At 38.4% G+C, this 18,967-nt stretch overlaps 1 protein-coding gene across 1 annotated transcript in view; it reads right to left on the bottom strand.

The window, feature by feature from the left end:
* Nucleotides 1-205: 205 nt before the first annotated feature.
* Nucleotides 206-18,967, bottom strand: part of PRTG (protogenin) — a gene marked incomplete at both ends in the record, with an annotated part of 48,773 nt that continues 30,011 nt past the window's right edge. The window contains 8 exons of the mRNA XM_009572266.1: nt 206-310; nt 1,278-1,443; nt 2,364-2,484; nt 3,694-3,876; nt 7,565-7,735; nt 8,483-8,610; nt 10,329-10,515; nt 11,056-11,151. Coding sequence (XP_009570561.1) covers nt 206-310; nt 1,278-1,443; nt 2,364-2,484; nt 3,694-3,876; nt 7,565-7,735; nt 8,483-8,610; nt 10,329-10,515; nt 11,056-11,151 — 1,157 coding nt within the window. The remainder of the gene's footprint in view (nt 311-1,277; nt 1,444-2,363; nt 2,485-3,693; nt 3,877-7,564; nt 7,736-8,482; nt 8,611-10,328; nt 10,516-11,055; nt 11,152-18,967) is intronic.

The following is an 18,967-nucleotide window of genomic DNA, read 5'->3' on the forward strand; positions in this document are numbered from 1 at the left end:
CAATATCTGACAACTTGGGACAGAAAATGAAACTTCCATAAGACTTTACTACAAGGTAGAACAGCATCAACCTTAATTGAAACTATCCAATTAAAACTTAGACCACTAACTATACTTTTCCATAAATAGAAAACTACGTGTCTTCCTTTGCAAAAACAGGGTATTACAGTAAAGATTGCACATCTCTGCCTATTAGACCAATTACCTCCTCAGTCTTCACCTTCTTAGTATCTTGGAAGAACAGCCACTTTTTCTTGCAGTTAGCCTTTGTGACAGGCCCATAGCTGTTAATAATCAGATCAGATCCCCCCTACAACAGAGGGAGACACACAGACATTTATTTTAACAAACTAAATTTCTAAGATATTTGAAAATATTTTTCTATTCCTACCTATTGGCTCCATACTGAAAAGGAAGACAAATGAAGTCTTAGTGCTCAGTCACGTTTTTTTGGTCTGGTATTTATCTACTGCTCGAGACAAGTCAAAACGAGATCCACTAAATCTGGCAAGCCCACAGGCCAGACCCAACAGCTATAATACTGCAAACACACAGCAAAATATTCCAGCCACTGCTCTTGCTCTACTACTTTGAACGCGACCATTCATAGACATAGTGTCTGTGCCTGTACTGGGGTCCATTGCCATTTCCCAGATCTTGCATCTATCCTCAGGGAGCAGCTCCATTCAAGTTTGCAGTGTGTACAGAACAAGCCTTAAATCAGTATGCCTGCATGTGAAAGTAAGGCCAATGTGTTTTTGTCACACTGGACTCCTGGACTGTAGAATTCCACACATCCACTGATGCATCCTGCCATCTAGATTAATTTACAATTTGAGCAAATATGAGTTTATAAAATGTAACATTGTCTTACCAGTAAACATACAGAAAAATAATATTTTCTTTAATACCTGCTTAGTGTCATACTTGACTAGATCGTGCACAGGCACTTACTGAGCCAGATGCTGACGAGGACTCTCTCACCTTGGACTAGCAGAGGCCACCTATAGAGCTTTTATCCTTTGATGCTGTGCCAGAGGCAAACTCTGCAATCTGCAGAGTACAGTGTAAGACAAGTGTACTGAATCAGATCTCTAGCTGATCTTTAAGATGAGTCTTGAAAATTTGACCCTGGATTGCCAAACTTGTGCTTGTCCCATTAAAAAAAACCTGCTGTGGATTTGTAGTGTACATATTTTACTTCTGATAAGGACTCAGGTGTTATAGCAATGAAATGTAAAGGTTTCTGTTTTGGGAGTGAGTAAAGCTCACAGTACCTTAGCATCGATGAAGCTGTTTCCCACTATCATTGGCAATAAGGATTCTTCATTCTCTGCAATTCCTTCAATATTCTTCTCCACCTCATTAGTACTGGCTAATGAGATGCTGGTATGTGACAGCTGGTCAGTGCTTTGCTGCACAGGTTTAGGAGCAGATGCTTTCCTACACAACGTTAAGCAGGAATAAAATTGACTGACAGGAAGAAAATACAGAAAATCAAGGATAAACTTTAAAGCTATTATTAATCAAGTAATATTGGTATATTCTTGGCATTTATATTTTGTTATGTAATATTCCTAATGCTCGTGGAATTTAAATGTTATTGCTTGTGATAAAAATAATATCTGCTTCCAGTTAATCATACACACTAGGCTATAAGTTTATGTGCAGACAGAAATTGTCATGATTAGTAATATTACTTGGAGAAGTAACCGCTAATTATATTAAGACCTTTCTACCATGCTACACAGAGACTGCCTCCCAATCCATATTTTTTCCTGCATGTATGCTAAAAAGCCCTTGTTATTAAAATATACTTTCAGACAGCCTTTAATTTATTATTTCAAGTAACTTATATTTGTTGTGATCCCAAAGTTATGGGCAGAGTCACTGGGCCAGTTTATGTCCCATAGCAGCTCATGACAAGACAGACGGTGGCTTGCACCACTGCGAAGAAACTGCATCATGGAACTGCTCTATGTCAGAGTTCTTCTTGTCCAGCAACACCAAAGGGTTAAAGCCTTGCAAACCAGGTCTGGGCAGGCTGGAGGGTTAAACAGGAGGAACAGATAATGTAAAGCAGCATGCTCATCTGACTCAAAATTTTTTTATTTATTTGGACACATGCCTTGTACTTGGTTGTCAAAGCACCACTGACTCACTCTGTGGGTTCTTCCTTCTTTTCATTGGAGAAGGGACTCAGGTAGAGTAGGAAGAGCCAACAAAGTGCTTTGTTTCCACTGCTGGTAGGAATAGGTGAGGAGACAAAGTACTTCAGAGAACTTAGCACTCTTGGAGAAAAAGGCACGTCCCAAGAATCAGTGCATTAAGAAAGAGCTCAGTCTTCAAGAACAAAAACATACCTGGCTTTACTGCGATAAATTAAGATCAGGATGCAGATAAGGATGCAGGTCAAGGCTATGCAAACCCCAACAACAATGCCAGTCATTGATTTCTGGTCCAGATGGTAATAGTCAGAATATGCTATAGCAAAAAAGAACATAGGAAGGCTCAGTAAATAAGAAGAGTTACCCCCTGCTCTCTGTCAGGAAATTAATAGGGTTGCAGTCACAATCACAGAGACAAATGCTTCCTTTTAATGAGATTTCCAGACCTTCTCTGTCATACATTTTGACACTTTTCAAAATAGAACTTGTAGACCAAACAGAGGAGTGTATGCACTCCTGGTGTGGGAGGGGAAGAAGGGACTGCCCCACACCACAGTCTCTTCGGTGACCTACAACATGGAGCAGAGGAGCTCTCTCCAACCCCTTCCTTACAGGGTCCTACTAGACCACAAAGGGAAAAGGCTTAGAGAATTCCAGCCACTGTCACCTAGGAGGGTTCACTTTGGTTTATGCTTTGACATCATATGTCTATTAACCTAATCCTGAGAGCATGACTCTATTTGCTTATTCAGGCCTAAAATATAACTGAATTCCAGGAAGGGAGAAAACTTGAGCAAGAAAAATCCCCGTGTTTTAATCACAATTCAAGGTGTAGCAACAAGGAAAGGTTAAAAGGTTCATGTACCTGAATAATTACTAGCTCTTGTCTCCCCAAATAGCTTCAAAATCTTTAACAAGTCACCAAGATAAATCCTCTTCTATGTCAGACAAAGATAATGTGTTCTTCCATTCTTATATGGAGAAACCACTGATGTTACCTTAATTTCCACAAGGTAACACATAGCTTTCCCCAAAGAGCTGCAGGTGGGGCTGACTTTGGTGAAAATATATGCTGGTATATCACTGACTGACAGGTTGATTTGGGTTGCTGGAATACCAGGAACCAACACATTTCAACAGATTTATCTGAGATGCCATCTCATCTCTGCTGGGCTGTCTGGTTCTAACTGACCCAGTGCTACTCGTATCTCAAGCCAAATAAAGGACTTAAAGAAGTGCCTTAAAAGAGTGGCTGCAAAGTTGATATTGATGTAAAATTCAAAACAGTTATGTATTCTCACCTGAAAGGCAAACTTCCACCTTCTGAGCAAAAGAATTAAAACAATTCTGAGTTGGACTGAGATAAAAATTCCAAAATGGTTTCATTTAGAAGAAAACACTACACTGTTAGGACTGCCTCACATAAAACAGAATGGTTTACCCAGAAAGCAGTTACAAGCTAAAACAAACAGGAATCTTTTTCCCTGGTACTTGTGACAGCAGTAATCAAAACATTTCTACTGACTTGTGGAATCTCCCGAATCCAAGCGTTTAGGTCTCTGATTAGACTCTGATGTCTCCTTTGGCAGGACAGCAAGTTCTACCACATTTGAGAAGGGTCCTTCTCCCACTTCATTGGAGGCTGCTATTTTGACCAAGTAGACATTTCCTGCTACAAGGTTTTCCAGCAGCGCCATGGTCATTGCTCCTATGAAAAGATTTGATAAACAGGTCCAGTTAGACAAAAACTGTGGGAACAGACTGAGATTTAGACATTGGGACCTATACTTTCTTTCCAATACCACCTCCAAATCTTGTTTGAGAACTGTGATCACTTTCATACGTTCTGCATACGCAGGGTACAGAATGAACACTGGGGTTGCCTGCTTGTCCCTTCTGTCCTTTCTCTCCATACTGCTTGAACACAGCACACTGTGAAGTGCCAGTATAGTTCAAAACCAAGAGTCAGGTATTGGCTATGATACACAGCATACTAATCCTAAATGTAGCGCTAGCAGCATTTCAGTGTGATAGCGTTTATGTTGTGATCGCATCTGTGAGGAGATGCTCCAAGCATTAGCCAGACTTCCAGGCAGAGAAAGCAGAACGTTAGACCTCTCTCGTATACTAATCTATGTGCCTCTCCTAGATCCACTGTACATGAATGTGAATGAAAATTGTCATAACAAAATAATTCAGGTTCAGTTTATCAAATTTGAGGTCTAGTTGGTAAAATGAACAAGACAGATTTGGAAAAGTACATTATACCACGCTTTTAAAATAAAATTGAATCCTATTTAGACCTGCGTAGGCTTCCTTGATTACTGTGCATCTAAGCTGTGCTACTAAAAATATTACAGAAAGTGTCTCTCTCACATGCTAAGGATTCATTTCCTAAAGTCCCTGAAGGCAGGGAAAACAGATTAAGAACATAAATAGGATTCACTTGCATTGTCCTTAGACAGGCAAAACTCTTATCAAAGTCAATGAGAGCTTTGCCTGTCCAGGGACTGCAGAGTGCTGCTTAAAATTCCAATTCCTTTCTAAAATGCCTGTGTTTCTTCCTACCATAGAAATATATTGCTTTTCTTTCCGTAAATAGTGGCAGTTACAGGACCAAATCTATCCCTTGTTCTCTTTCACATATTCCATTCACTTTCTCAGACTTAAGTCTAAATTTCAACCTTTCAAATCAGTTTCAGAAGTCAGAATTTATAGTATCATGGGAAGCGTATAAAATATAAGGTTGTTTTGTTGACAGAAAAGATTATACATTTGGCAAAAGAGAAGCTACTTCAAAAGCTATTTCAGCTCTTCCATAAAAAACACCCATTAGCTGAAAGCATTTGAAGTAAAATGTGAGGTATCTGTAACCAAAGGAGCTGTAATATTTAGCACCAGCAAGGGTGAAAGGTCATGTTTCAATATTACAGGCTCTTTCCCACCAGCTCCTTTCAAATCTGCTGCATTGCTAAAGCAAGTAAGCACTTTGTACTGATTTACTGCACACCAAGTGTGTAAAGGCTGTAACTTCTGATCCACTTGAAGAGAACTGGGGAAAAGGGGGGAGGTGGCTGGAAGATAACTCACATCACGAATCAGCAACAAACTGCAATTATATTTTCCAATTCAGCCTAACACAAGCTCAGTCAGATTAGAGGGTTTTGGTTTTTAAGTTGGTGGATTGGTAGAAATTTTCATGCATAAACTAAAGCTCACGCTAGGACTTTTATAGGTGGTAGAGTTGGTTTGTGGTTTTTTGTTTTGGTTTGGTGGGGTTTTTAATTTTTTTATTTGGGGGACCGTCTTTGGAGGTATGGGAAAGGAATAGGGTTAAGATTTTACAAACCTTCTGCAGAACAAGTTTAGTGTCAAGACAAAACAATGCTATTTATTGCATAGGGTTAGCTGATCTTATCAGGGTTAAAAAACCCAAACCCTGCTTCTACCTCAAATCACCTATGAAAGGACTGCCACAGGACTATCACAGTATTTGCCCAATTTTACCTCTACATACTAATTTTCTTCCACAGACTTTTTTTCATCTGTACTTTAACTAAGAGCATTACAGATTGTCCTAATGTGTCAAGATGCCCGAATTCCATGCCATGCCTCAAACCCTAATATATCTATCAAAATAAAAAATTAGTGACTCTAACATTGATGAAGATAGTAATACACTGAGATTTATAGCTCTCCATTTGCTCATTCCCTCCATCACTTTCAGTATCGGAACACATCAAAATGTTTACTGTTATTGCCATCCCCTCATCCGAAATATCTATGGTAAAGTACTGTTTGAGATGCTGTTCAGTTTCACAGCCATGGCTGGCTGAAAGCAATTCAGCCACTTTGCTGCATACAACAAATCATAGAATCATAGAATCATTAAGGTTGGAAAAGACCTCTAGGATCATCAAGTCCAACAAATGCAGCATATCACCACCAGAATTACAAAATTTATTCTTCAAATATAAGCTCTCTGTGAATTTAAATCTGCTGGGTTTTTTAGTGAGTAAAAATTAATATTAAATTGGTCCTTTAATATGGCAACTTTACATCACTGTTTCTTTCAACAATTTAATGGGACAACTTTATATCACTGTTTCTTTGGACAATTTTAATAGTGAAAAACCCATGGGCTCAATCTTCCCCCTATAGTTAGACCTCATTGATATTTCAGAGACTAGTTATTTTTCACAAATTTTGCTTAAGATTAATAGTCATTTTACTGTTATTCTTCATAGCTGACCATTCTATTTGAGGCCAGTCCGACAAATACCATTCTGCTCCAGCAAAGACAAAGTGGCACTGCCACCTTTCAAAATGGCTGTTGGTCTTTCGTCCTCTCTTCAGGAGCAGCACAAAGGACAACCACCATCTTTGAACTAAAACAGTTCACTCTCACTAATGGCGAAATGAATTGTCCTCTGTGAGTGCATACTCATTAAGTTTTATGAATTTTCTCCACAGAAAATTTAAAGCCTCACTCTCTGCCGACAACTAAGCTTTCAGCCATGAAACAACACAGAACAACAAAATACTAACTCTTCCTGGGCAATCCTCTTAAATAAGCTACTCAAGCACATGACTTTACTTTGTAATACTGAGTGTCCCTCTCTGGTTTAATACATTATTAGAGCATTATCTATTCTGAACTGTCTCTGTCTATTTTGAAAACCAACGGAACAGTAAATGACTTTTTCTTTTTTTCTTGCTATAGCAGAAATCTCTTCTTGATGCAGCTCTTGAAATCATAGTATTATTCTGGAAAGTGCCTATAAAAATTTAGACTATATCTACATCTAATCACAAAGATGTGACTGCAGTTCATATCACCATACCTGAGTTACTGTTAGATTAGCTAGCTGGGGCTCAGCAGTGGAATAGAGCTAGAGAGTTAAATTGAATTTGCAGAGCAATTTACTGGGAGTAGGGGAAAGTTCATTACACAAACTGAGCTAACTGGATTGGCAGTGATCGAAAGAAACATACAAACCCACACAGCCACATTTATAAATTTATTTCTGGAGAGCAAGGCATGTCAGAGACTTCAGATTTGAAAGAGTGCATTCACAAAATGAAACCATCACAATCATGGTTACAATAGAACTAAGATGGATGTAATTGGATTTATGAGACATTTTGGTTCACATGTACACACTGAGCTCCAAAGCAACAGAAACAGCCCCTCTCCCCTCACCTTCTGAGTATTAACTGGTTTTTAATACATTTTCGTCACAACGATGGGAATAATTCTAAACTAATTGTAACTTTTATGTGAGCATTTATATGAATTTCTTTCTTACTGTAGTCCACGGGAGCTGAAAGTAAGAAAGCATCTTATAAGTAGCGTCATTGTTTATCCAGTTCATAGGTTTATGATTTTAGTTTACCTTCTCTGTGCAACACTTGCCATTCCCCAGCAATCCAAGACTTCCTGGATGCATAGAGGATAGTGTATCGTGTAACAACTGTTTCAGGACCATCAGGTGGCTTCCAGGAAACCAAAGCAGTATCATCCTCTATCAAAGTCACCTTCACTCCTACTGGAGGGCCAGATGGTGCTGTGAGAACAGTAACACAATGCTATTAGGCTAACCTAATTTACATGCAATTAAATTGCTCAGAAAGAAACTGATGTGCAGATCTAATGGCTACTGCTACATCCCAGATAAACAACATATAAACAAACACATACTGCTCCTCAAGAGAAACTTTCCTGTTAACTCTGATCTGGTCAATAGCTTAGATTTTGTGAAAGCAAATTTCGTATTTTTCCTTCAACTCCAGAAGGAAACAGTTACTGACAAAAACCCACATCATTACCCTATGAACAGCTACATCTCAAACATTGCAATGCTGAGAACATGAAACTGAAGTTTTGATTTTCACTGACCCAGCTGACAGAAAAGCAAACCAGCAGCTAGAGCAGTAGATGTGTAATATTCTTACAGTTTCTAAAATTTCTGGGTTTTAAAATATATTTTCATAATGCCTATGAATCAGCTGTGCCTCTTCAATATATATTTTAAATTTTTTATTCAAGTTATTCCATTCAGTGGTTGCTAATGGTGTAAGTATATCACATTTTATATAGAAATCGTTGCTGATTTTAGGTAGATTTTGAAAAAGAATTTCACAGTTCCAAAACAAGGATTTTCATGACAGCATTTTTCAATCTTCTCACCGAGAAGAGCAATATCTTTATCTCAAAGTATTTCTGTCTCCTACAAACAGCTTAAAATTAATAAACAATTTTGGTTTACAGAGCTTTCTTTTTAGAACCATGTGGTCCTCTCCTAGTGCCTTACCTTCTGGAAGGGTAGTATGGTAGACTACCGGACTCCAGGGACTGGAGAGCTGGTCCACATGCAGCCGAACTGCAAATTCATACATGGTTTTTGGCTCAAGACCTTGAACTAACATGTGAGTCTCTGACCTGTACAGATGAAGGAACAAAATAAATTTAACAGCAGCAGTTGACTTGAAGATCCCAAACTCAAATGGTATCTCTTAGTCACTGTGAGTAGATTCTCACTGTCAGTTCAACAGAAGACAAACCAGTTCAAGTCCAGACACATGGTCCATCCGCACTGTATACCTGAAAATGTAATTGTACTAACCCTGGAGCTCTCTGGAGGATATTATGTCTGCTGTCAGTTCACTTGAGCTCAAGCTTTTGTAAGGGTTGTTTGGACAGCCAATGCACAAGCAAGTCCAAGAATATTGCCCAGATCACCAGTAGGTATCCCAAACTCAGCTCTTTCCACATCTGTCCATAGGACACTGTGCTTCAAGCTGGAGTAACACTTAAACTACAACCAGCATCACAGCTGAAAAGGCACATGCTGTTGGCTCCATCAGCTACTCCTGGATCTGCTTCTCAATTCACAGAACAGACATAGGCTATGTGTGCAACTTCCCCTTCCACTTATGGCCTCTATCACCTCATGTTTAGGGGATCTCTGTAGAATATGAATGTTCCCTACTCACCTTGTAGTCATATTTGGTAATTTATTATTTGTAAAATTGATTATATTAATAGCAATATTGCAGTTTATTATTTGATCACACAGCCAATTGTAGACATTCTGCTTTATTTTGATTCTGGGGGCAGGGGGAAATCTTTCATATACACCAGGGTTAATCCCGGGTGATAATACCCAAGTCAAGATTAAATCTCAGTTTAAAATGATGTTACTCTACAGATACTGCTTTATTCAATCTCATTTAGGATTTTCATCTTCCATACTGCAAAGGCAGTCACCAATATTTGCAATAGTCTCATCCTATCACAAAAAGCAGCATTCATTGCTATGCTCCATATGGCACACTAAGAATTTTACATGGTGATTATACTGTGTCTAATCGTTAAGTCAGGAGTTATACAGCAGGGGATATGCTCTTTGAAGAGAAAACCATCAATATTAGGATGGAAAGTATCTTTTAAGACAGCATTTTTCTTATTTAGAAGGCTTGAGTAAACCAAAGTATTGAGGGAGCTACACACATAAGGATTCCCTCAACAGCACCACGGCCCCCAGCACAGGCAGTCACAATGGAGCAAAGTCTTCTGCTCCCATACCACCAGGGCAGAGCTGAACACCAAGTCTAGGCAGAATTTCTTCCCTGTTCTGCCATTCTGTGGTTCATGCATTGCTTCTCTGAAAAGCAAGCTGTAGTTCCTACTCAGCTTTCTCCTGGCAGGGTGCCACACACTCAGGAATGTGGCATTCCTACAATAACACGCTCAACCCCTCAAAACTCAAAAATTCTTGTTTCCAGTCTTAAAATCAGACACTGGACTAAGTCCCATCTTTACCCAGACAAGCTACCTGTAAAATAGGTATTCTCTTTTGTTTGGTTGAAGAAGAGCTTAAAATTAAATTCAACTTAGACAGCTAAAAAGCCATTAAAAATTCAAGAGCTCATCCAGGAATCCAACACAAGGATCACAGGTAGAGAATTAAAGCTGTTCTACAGACACATCTTAAATAACCCAAGAAACAGAACTAGCAGCCACTGGGCAAAACACACAGTCCTCTAAGGCAGATAAAAGTTGTTACAGTAAAAGGCAATTAAGAGAGGGCAAGAAAAGTAGAAACTGAGTGGGAAGGATTTGGAAATGGGAAACCAACACTCATTAGTAGCACTTACGTTTGAAGGTAGAGAACCAGAGAAGCATTCTGCAGCCCCACTGGGTTGCAGCGGATTGTGTAGTTAATGACTTGCGCAGATGTAAAGGCAGGCTTTCCCCAGTGAAGGTAGATAGAAGATGAAGTGTTAGCTTTGGCATAGAGGTGGTGAGGAGGTGGTGGCGGTGGCACCATGCGATCACGGACCGCTGTTTAAAACAAAAAAGGAACATGAATTATTTAACGGTATACAGATACTGGTAAGATTAAGAGATAGGTCTGAGCCCACAGGTTTAGATTCAAATCTGCCCCTACCCAGCACTACCTGGTGTTCAGACCCAGGAATCCAGTTCAAGCTATTAAGGATCACTCCTAACTCAATACATGTCACATATTACTTCTGTAGTCCCACTTGTTTAGTCAAAAACAAAGTCAAAACTATAAACAGAGACAAGAGAGAGATAAATCCCTCATAAGGTACATGATACGTCACTGGTTAGATGATGCAGACAATCCAATAGGGGAGGAAAATGTGCTTGGTAGCTATCTTGTTTCCTCAGCTGCAGTTCATGAACACAGGAGACTGTCTCAGTTGCAGGATGACTGGGATAGTATTTGTAACAGATACGATCTTTCTGGTTCTCTGTTTTACATTGAATTAATTGATGATTTATAGGTTAAAAACACAGAGCTGCCGGGACCTTGAAACAGCTCAGCTCTTAAATTCTTCATGCACCTACAACACTTACAGACACATCCTGGAGTGCTGACTGTTTGGTCTGCTTGATAACCTTCTTCCATACTGTTATATGCCAGCAGCCTTACATGATACTTTCTTCTAGGATCTGCACAAAGAGAAAAAGGAATAATTAGACCCAAGAAAAAAAATAAGGATTTTCAGACTTCAACAGATAGTGAGATAACTTTATTCTCCTGCAAGTTTGGTTCAAAACTTGTCTGCTACAATCAGCAGACTGATGAATGGGCTGGATGCCTGGAAACCTGTCTTTTCTCCAGCTCTGCGAATTTCCCTGAATCTCTGCCCAGACTGCACTAGAATCAGTCACGTATCTCCCAGTCTTGCTTCCGATAGCCTGAAACGGAAGTTTGTAACAGAAATCAGTGGGAGTAGGATAAATATCACATTTCTATCTGTAACAAAATCACACCTTCACAGCTACAGAGCTAGATTTAATAGTATTATTCAGCATATTGAAAGTGCTTTCAGTCTATAATAAAGATTTGTTAAAACAAACAGCATGAGGTCTACAGAAACCAACATTTATTTCTGGATAAGCAGGCTGTAATGAAGCAGGGCAATCAAAGCAAAGGCAGGAAGACAGGACCCAGCAAAGAAATGGAAATGTTTTGGTTCCAGGTTCCGAGAGGAGATATACTGTGAAACAACAGTGATTGTTAATAATGCCTTTGACTCACAGCTTCCACTGCCACATGTTTGTTTGAAAGCTGGTTCTGGCATTCCTTGAGGGTCACTGTTCCTAGCTTGAAGGGTCTCCCTATTTCCCTTTCTCTGGCCATGTCTTTGGGTACCCATATAGCAGTTTGCTGCTTCTCTCAGTTCTCTTAGTGATATGCTGGCCTTGATCCAAGAGAAAAATTACTAGAGAGAAATGAGTTAGAAAGGGGCCTTGAGCTTTCTGTAAGTGGAGATGGCATGGGGTACCCACAGGTGGTTAGGAGTGCAAATCACCAGGATGGCTGCACTGCTGCTCTGCAGCGTACTCCCTTGTGATGGCATTTGCAACAAATCCCTTCCATACAATGATGATTTGCAAGGTGGTAACACTTGCTACTAGTACATACAAGCTCTTCTGGGTTCAGCTAAACTTCACCCCAGTACTGATGTAGATGTTAGGACATTTTCCTCTTCTATTGTCATGAACCTATTTCTTTCTAGTAAGATTTTCAGAAGGTCTGGACAGATGCTATATAACTGTGATCTTGTTTATTTCTTTTTTTCCTTGCCCTAAAATACAATAATATTATCCCTTCTCAAAATAAGCTCTCCTCTTTCTCATTTTAGCCAAGATTTGACATGGCCTCTCTCATGAAATAAACAGGAACGCAAATCCCTGACATTTCTTCATCACAAATAGGATTTTGTTTACATCAGATCGTTAGCTCCCTCTGCAGTCTCTGCACCAGCAATACAACCTTAACAACTTGATTTGATGTTTCTGTAAAGACAGCATAGTAATTTCATAATAATGGATTTTGTAAAATCTTTTCATATTTATTTTGGAATAGACAATCTTTTTGTGCTATAATTACCAACATCAGCTTTAAATGAGGTATCGCTAGGTAGAATTTACATCTCTATGTATGTTTATTTTTAAAAGACTGTTTTACCAAAATCTAAATACAGGTGTAAAGAAAAAGAGGCTCTTAAATTTGGGTTAAAGTATTTCTTTGATGTGTTTAACACTAATGGTAGAATAGGCAAAGGGAGCCCATTCCTGTTTTTTAAGTAGACTTTCACATCACAAATAGACAATATAAATAACAAAATGTCAAAAAATGAGGTTTGTTTAAACTAGAGTAAAATTCTAATTTGCTTTGAAGTTTTTTTTTCCGTTTACAATATCAGTTTAACAACAGATGACGTCGGTTGTTCCTAGCCAACGAATTACAATCAGAGAAAAGGAGGAGATGGACACAAACACACGGAATAACCTTAAGCATGTGATAAAAGAAAATATGGTATTTTAATATTGAAAATTCAGAAAGATAGGAAGATATTATACGTAAATCATTGAAGTTCCTTAAAAATTTGTAATTAAAAAAAAAAACCACATGTGAAGGGGAGATGCATTTAAAAACACTGAGCCCAACCAAAAAGATAACTGCACTTCAAAAGTACCAAGTGATTTGAATACACCAAAATCAATTGAGGCTAATTACAGCATGCATCTCAGAAAAGCAGAAATATATACCTTCCCAGGCTTCTTAACCTGTGGTAGGAATACATATATATATATTCAAAAACAAAGCCAAAACTTAAAAAAGAGGCCATCAAGACATCTTTAAGATCTCATTAGGATTATGCTTTGGAGGTTGTTATAATGATCAACTCTCCCATCCATTCTTAGAAAAAACTTGAATTCGGGTACTATTTAGCAGACCCTTGAACATATTCCACATAAACAGGCAGCATCCAACCGGCCAAGTGTCACAGTCTATCTTTTTCTTTACAAGTTCCTGCAGAAGAGACCCCTGCTGCATTTCCGCAAGACACAGGGTGACAGACATGACAATTTATCATCCTGCAGAGCACCTTCAAAAACTCTGTGCCCTTTGAAAGTGGTCACCCAGAACTGATCATCTTCACTGTGAAATGAAGAATAGCTAAGGTCTAGTGCCCTGCTGAGCTGAATAAGGAGCCTGTGAGGTCTGTTTATCCTCATTGCCTTTTTTTTTTTTTTAAAAAAAAACTGAATTCCTCATTAACACTTGATTGGGGAGGACAGGAAGAATAATGGGATGTGGAAGAAAGGCAAAAATGTAACTCCCACATAAACAATTCAAATGTCTTTGAGAAAGAGACATTTTTTTAATCTTATTTTTAAGTGTCTTTAACGCTCTACATTTAGAAAAAGCATAATGTTGAATACCATTCATCTTACTCTTGTCTAATGCAAGAAGTTTCAAAAAGAATTATCTTTATATAGAAGAACCTGTTTAAAAATAAAGTCTCTCAACAAAACAAGGTTATTTCCACTTCAGGACATCATGGTTCAATTGATAGCAAGACTAGTTCAACTCAAAAGCAATGTCAGAATTTTTAAGCTGTCACACATTACTTCTATGGTTGAAAAACCATGTGCTGGTATTCTGTAAATGAAACAGCAACTGAGGAGGGCCGCATTATGTACTGGAGTAGAAAAGCCTAAATGTTATAGTAATCTAGAAAGGAGAATATAAAAGAATTTTAAAGACAGTGTACTGAGCAGCGAAAAAAACTGATGTGAAACTTGCTTCACAGATGACATGTATAACATTAGCAAAGACCAATTCAAAGTACCTGCTGAGATGCTGTTCCATGTTGATCATAGCTGCACCATATTCAAAACCACACAACCAATAGCCAAAGATCTGCCTCCAATTCCAAGAGACACTTGCACACTATTTGTTTTATGAAGTGGTGGAAAATATTTTTTTGCTTGATGTAGCCTCTGTTTAGAATATTTTTAAAAATTGTTAGTTTCGTTTACAGGCTTATGATATGATTTACTCCTCAATAGCAATCCCAGTACAAACTTGGCATAAACACTTTCATATGTTCATCAGCTGGATCAAACATTCAAAGCCAGACATATCCTTAGAAAGAAAACAAACTTCAGGAGCTTTCTTATCTTTAACCAGCATAGGTATCCTGAATAGTTTATACATAAATCATTGATAAAAGATTGGGGATAGCATGGCCACCTGGGGGGCTGACAGTCTCAAATTTAGTGTATGCCATCCATGCACATTATACAGCAACAGGAGGCTTGAGAGGCTCAGAAATCAGGGAAGCGAGTGTTGAGGCCATCAGTCATGCTCATAACAGACGCAGGAGTAACACATCTTTCCACAGAAGATCACTGCTATTCAGAAACAAATTAGGTGCAGTGATTTACTCAACCCATTCAACACATAAATTCAGTTTAAGTAAAAAAAACTCACATCAAGATTTCACCTCTGCATTTTCAAAATTTCTCTGAAGAGCTGGTAACACTGAGTCATTTCAATTAATTCTCTTGGAATTGCCAGCATTTGTGTAGTGGTTGAAGGCCTGTTCCCACACCTAAGGTGAACAGGAACAATTTTGTAGCCTATTTACCAACTGGCTGAATTTTTTGAAGTTAATTTGTTTCTGTTGAATGTGGTTTGTTGAGGTTTGGGGTTTTTTAGTGCTGCTGGCATGAGGTTGTTGTAAAATTAAGTGTCACAGCACCTACAACTTTTTAATAGGCATTTTTATTGTTATTACTTAAATCAGCTGGTGGAAAGGGCACAAAAACTACACTGTTTGTACAAATCAAGAGGCCAGCACTGATGTTGATATAAACATGCTAGAGCTAATTCATAATTTTTATTACAAGAGTGCCTCTGGAGTACACAGAGACTGTCTTAAAAGACATTATAGGCTGGATGTGATAAGCTGGCATAGCTTCACACAGTACAATGGATCTGCCTCACACATCCTTTTTATATAACCAAAACCTGTCAGTATTAAAAACACATGAATAATAGTTCAACCAGAGGCACAAATTTTGCCTCTGGTAATACTACTCCTATAAAATAAGAGTAGGAAAAAGCTAAATATTCCTTGTATTGAGTAACTTCAAATTATCAAAATAGATACTGTCCCAAAAATCACTGTTTTACAATTTATGTAGGATCAGCCTATGGCAGTTTTTGTAGGTAGGTCACTGCTCCCTGGTGATACTCCTCTGGTATCCCATATCCTGTCATTCACTCTCTCATAAAAATCTACAGTGAGCCCTGCGGATTCGACCCTGATAGGTCTTTCAGTAGCAAGACACGGGGGAGCCTTCTCTTTGTTTTGCAAGTCTATGAATAGGTGCTACACCTTATAGTAAAACTATGGCAAAGCTAAATACTGCAAGTATGAGCAAAAAATTAAGTTGAACTATCATTTAAAACATGGATTGTAACTTGGAAAAAACATTAAACATTACAGTAGCTGAAGCTTGGTAAGAGTTCAGACGACAGTGATTTACTTGTGTATTTTACTGTCTTACTACACCCTTGAGAGATAATCTTAGAGATTATGTTCAGCTTCTCAGAAAGCAGATAGGAAGCTCATAGCAGTTACTGGCATTAACACTGTAAAAACAGATTCTTCAAGAAAAATACTACAGTGCACTCAGATGTTCCAACCCTGTTTTTGTGACAAGTAATTTCATTTCCCAGCATGGAGGGAGAACCACAGCTGCTTATCTGTCTGGACGCAAGAAACTGAGAGAAACTGCAAAAATATCATGAAGAATTGAGACTTGATTTATTAGCAGTTCTATTGCTTTACAGTTCATTGGAACATCCATGCTTTATTGCACCAGCTCAAAGTTATTCAGTATTCTTTACTACTGCCATCAGCCTTGCTTCTACATAAATCTTCCATTTCTCTTCCAGTAAGGGGAGAAGTTGCTATTACAAAGCAGCTGTCAGTCAGAAATACTCATATTCAGATTTTCCCATTTTCTTTTCCAAAACTTAAGATTTTAATATGTTCAAATTATATCTATCTATTAGTTAAACATGGATTAAACATACAAAGCCCAGTTTTCAAAGCTTAGGAAAATATAAATGGTCTAGTAAATACATACACAATGGTAGGCAAAAACAACTACAGAGTTGATATCTTCTCATGCCAGAACTAGTTTTAGTGTATGATGGTGTATTCCATGGAATTCCATTGAGTTACTGTCTCAAACTTAGTTCTTCAGTTCTTCTAAAACATTGAGACAAATACACAAAAACATATAAAACAATCTGGCATTGTTCCACAACAGAATAAGTGGTGCTTCTGTTGACCCTTAACTGGCCTCTGAAATATATCCACTGAAAACCTAGGTTTTGCTGGGATGACTGCTGTAGCAGCTACCATTATTTGGAGGGGGGTGCGGGGAAAGGGGGTGGAAAAAGTCCTCTGTTTTGAAGGCATTTCCCTAGTGATAAAGGTGACATAGGGAGAGGAAGGAACATCTCCCCAACCAACGTGGGTTAGCTCCATCTGGTAGAGTTATACCTCATTACTGCCAGATGGTGTCCTCATGCACTTCCAATGAACACAGCTGGAAAAACTAGAGGCATCAAAGACTAAATGCCTGTATTAGCAGTTAAACAACTAAACAACAAAAATGTGCTTCTAATCACTTTGCAGCTGGCAAAGTACTTTTTAATGCAACTACCTCATTCTTAAATGACCAAGATTGCACAGACTGAACTTTTAGGAAAAGTTACTAAGAACAATAAAGTCACTTCCATATTCATAACGGAACAAAAATTCCATTCTCAATACATTCTACTACATAATTAAAACCCTCTAAGCTTAAAGCAGCATGACACTAACAACACAGCCAACGAAAAATCCTAATCCATATGTAATTCCATCCTCCCTTCTCAAAAGAATACACAGAAATGCATATGTCCTGATTACATTTTAACACTACCTTCAAATCAGTTTTCTGCAAAAAACAGAACTGCATTTATCCCATTCAGATTTTGATAATTTGTCTTCATATAATTCTTCTATTCCAGGTAAATTTATAGCATTAAAGATAAATATAAAACCTGTAACAGCAGGTTCCACGACCACATTGTACACACGAGACACACTGGGTAACTATTCATTCAGCTGAAGCTTATATTGAATACAAAATGAAGAGTCCTAAACCAAGAGTGTTACAGAGCCATGTTTGCTGATATCAACACAGCCAAAATTTTGGCTTTCTGGCAAATGCTTCATAGAAAGCATCTGTTTACAGGCTACTCAGCCAAGGTTACAAGAGAGTGTAATATTGCAACCCCTAAAAGCCCTGTCATTGTTTCCTTCAGCTGCTGCATGTTTGTGAAGCATTGAAGGCCTTGAAAGGAGCCAGAGCAGAGCCAACAGGTCAGGGCTAGATAAAATTAAGAAAGAATCCGAGGTCAGACCATGAAAGAACTTTTTTTTCCTCCCACCCCTCCAGAACAGTGAGTCCACCTCCAGCAGCCTTTCATTCAGTCCTGATAAGAAGAGACAGCACTCCACAATCTGGATTTCAGACTTTTTAAGTCCTCTTTGGGGAGAGGAAAAGATAAGGAAGCCCAAAGAAAATGGACATTTTACTATCATTTACGGTTGACTCATTAAGTCTGGATACTGAACATACTTTCACACCTGTTTTGAACATCCCCGTTCTCAGCACTTTAAAAGGAAAATATTGATAGAAATAAAAGTATTGGGGGCTTTGTTCTTGTTTCTAAAGAATTAGGATTGAACAGAATTTCAGGAGAAAAAAAACAAGAAAGTTCAATGGCTTATTGTTCTGAGTTAAGTTCAGCGACTAGAAACCTAGAAATAACTTCTTAATCTACACCCAATTCGGTGATTCTAATAGTTGGGGAAGGGGTTAAAAAAACATTTTAGTTTTATTTTAGCTTACACACAAAATTTTAAATAATACTTTTTCCCTTTCAGTTAGAGGTATCAAAACGACACTACACTCAGAAGGCTGAAAAAATGGTTATTCTAAGGACAGAACTTCTGTGGCCAAATGTCCATTTTTAATTTAATCTTTTGTGCTGCTGGATTTTTTGTGTAACCTACAGGTCCATTGTTGGGTAGTGGTCCGGCTGGATAGCTCATTGGTCTGGTTTGCCAGGGTGACTGCACTGCCCCCAAGCCCGTCCCTTCAACACAATAAACTCCAGATAATTATTCAAAGAAGAGGCCAGCAGCATGGGCTGCTCTGACATCGGGTCATGGCCTTTGACATCGAATCTGGGGCTAGCCAAAGTCTGCTCCAAGCAACAGAGGTCCAGGGGAATTATTAAGGGGGAAGGGTGGGAAAGGAAGAGCACTGAGAAATACTATCCTTAAAAATGTACTTTTGAAGCAAAGTAATGTAAATACAGCAGAAACTTATTAGG

The sequence above is a fragment of the Fulmarus glacialis genome, unplaced genomic scaffold (genome assembly GCF_000690835.1).
Source record: "Fulmarus glacialis isolate BGI_N327 unplaced genomic scaffold, ASM69083v1 scaffold40082, whole genome shotgun sequence".
Taxonomy (NCBI): Eukaryota; Metazoa; Chordata; class Aves; order Procellariiformes; family Procellariidae; genus Fulmarus; species Fulmarus glacialis.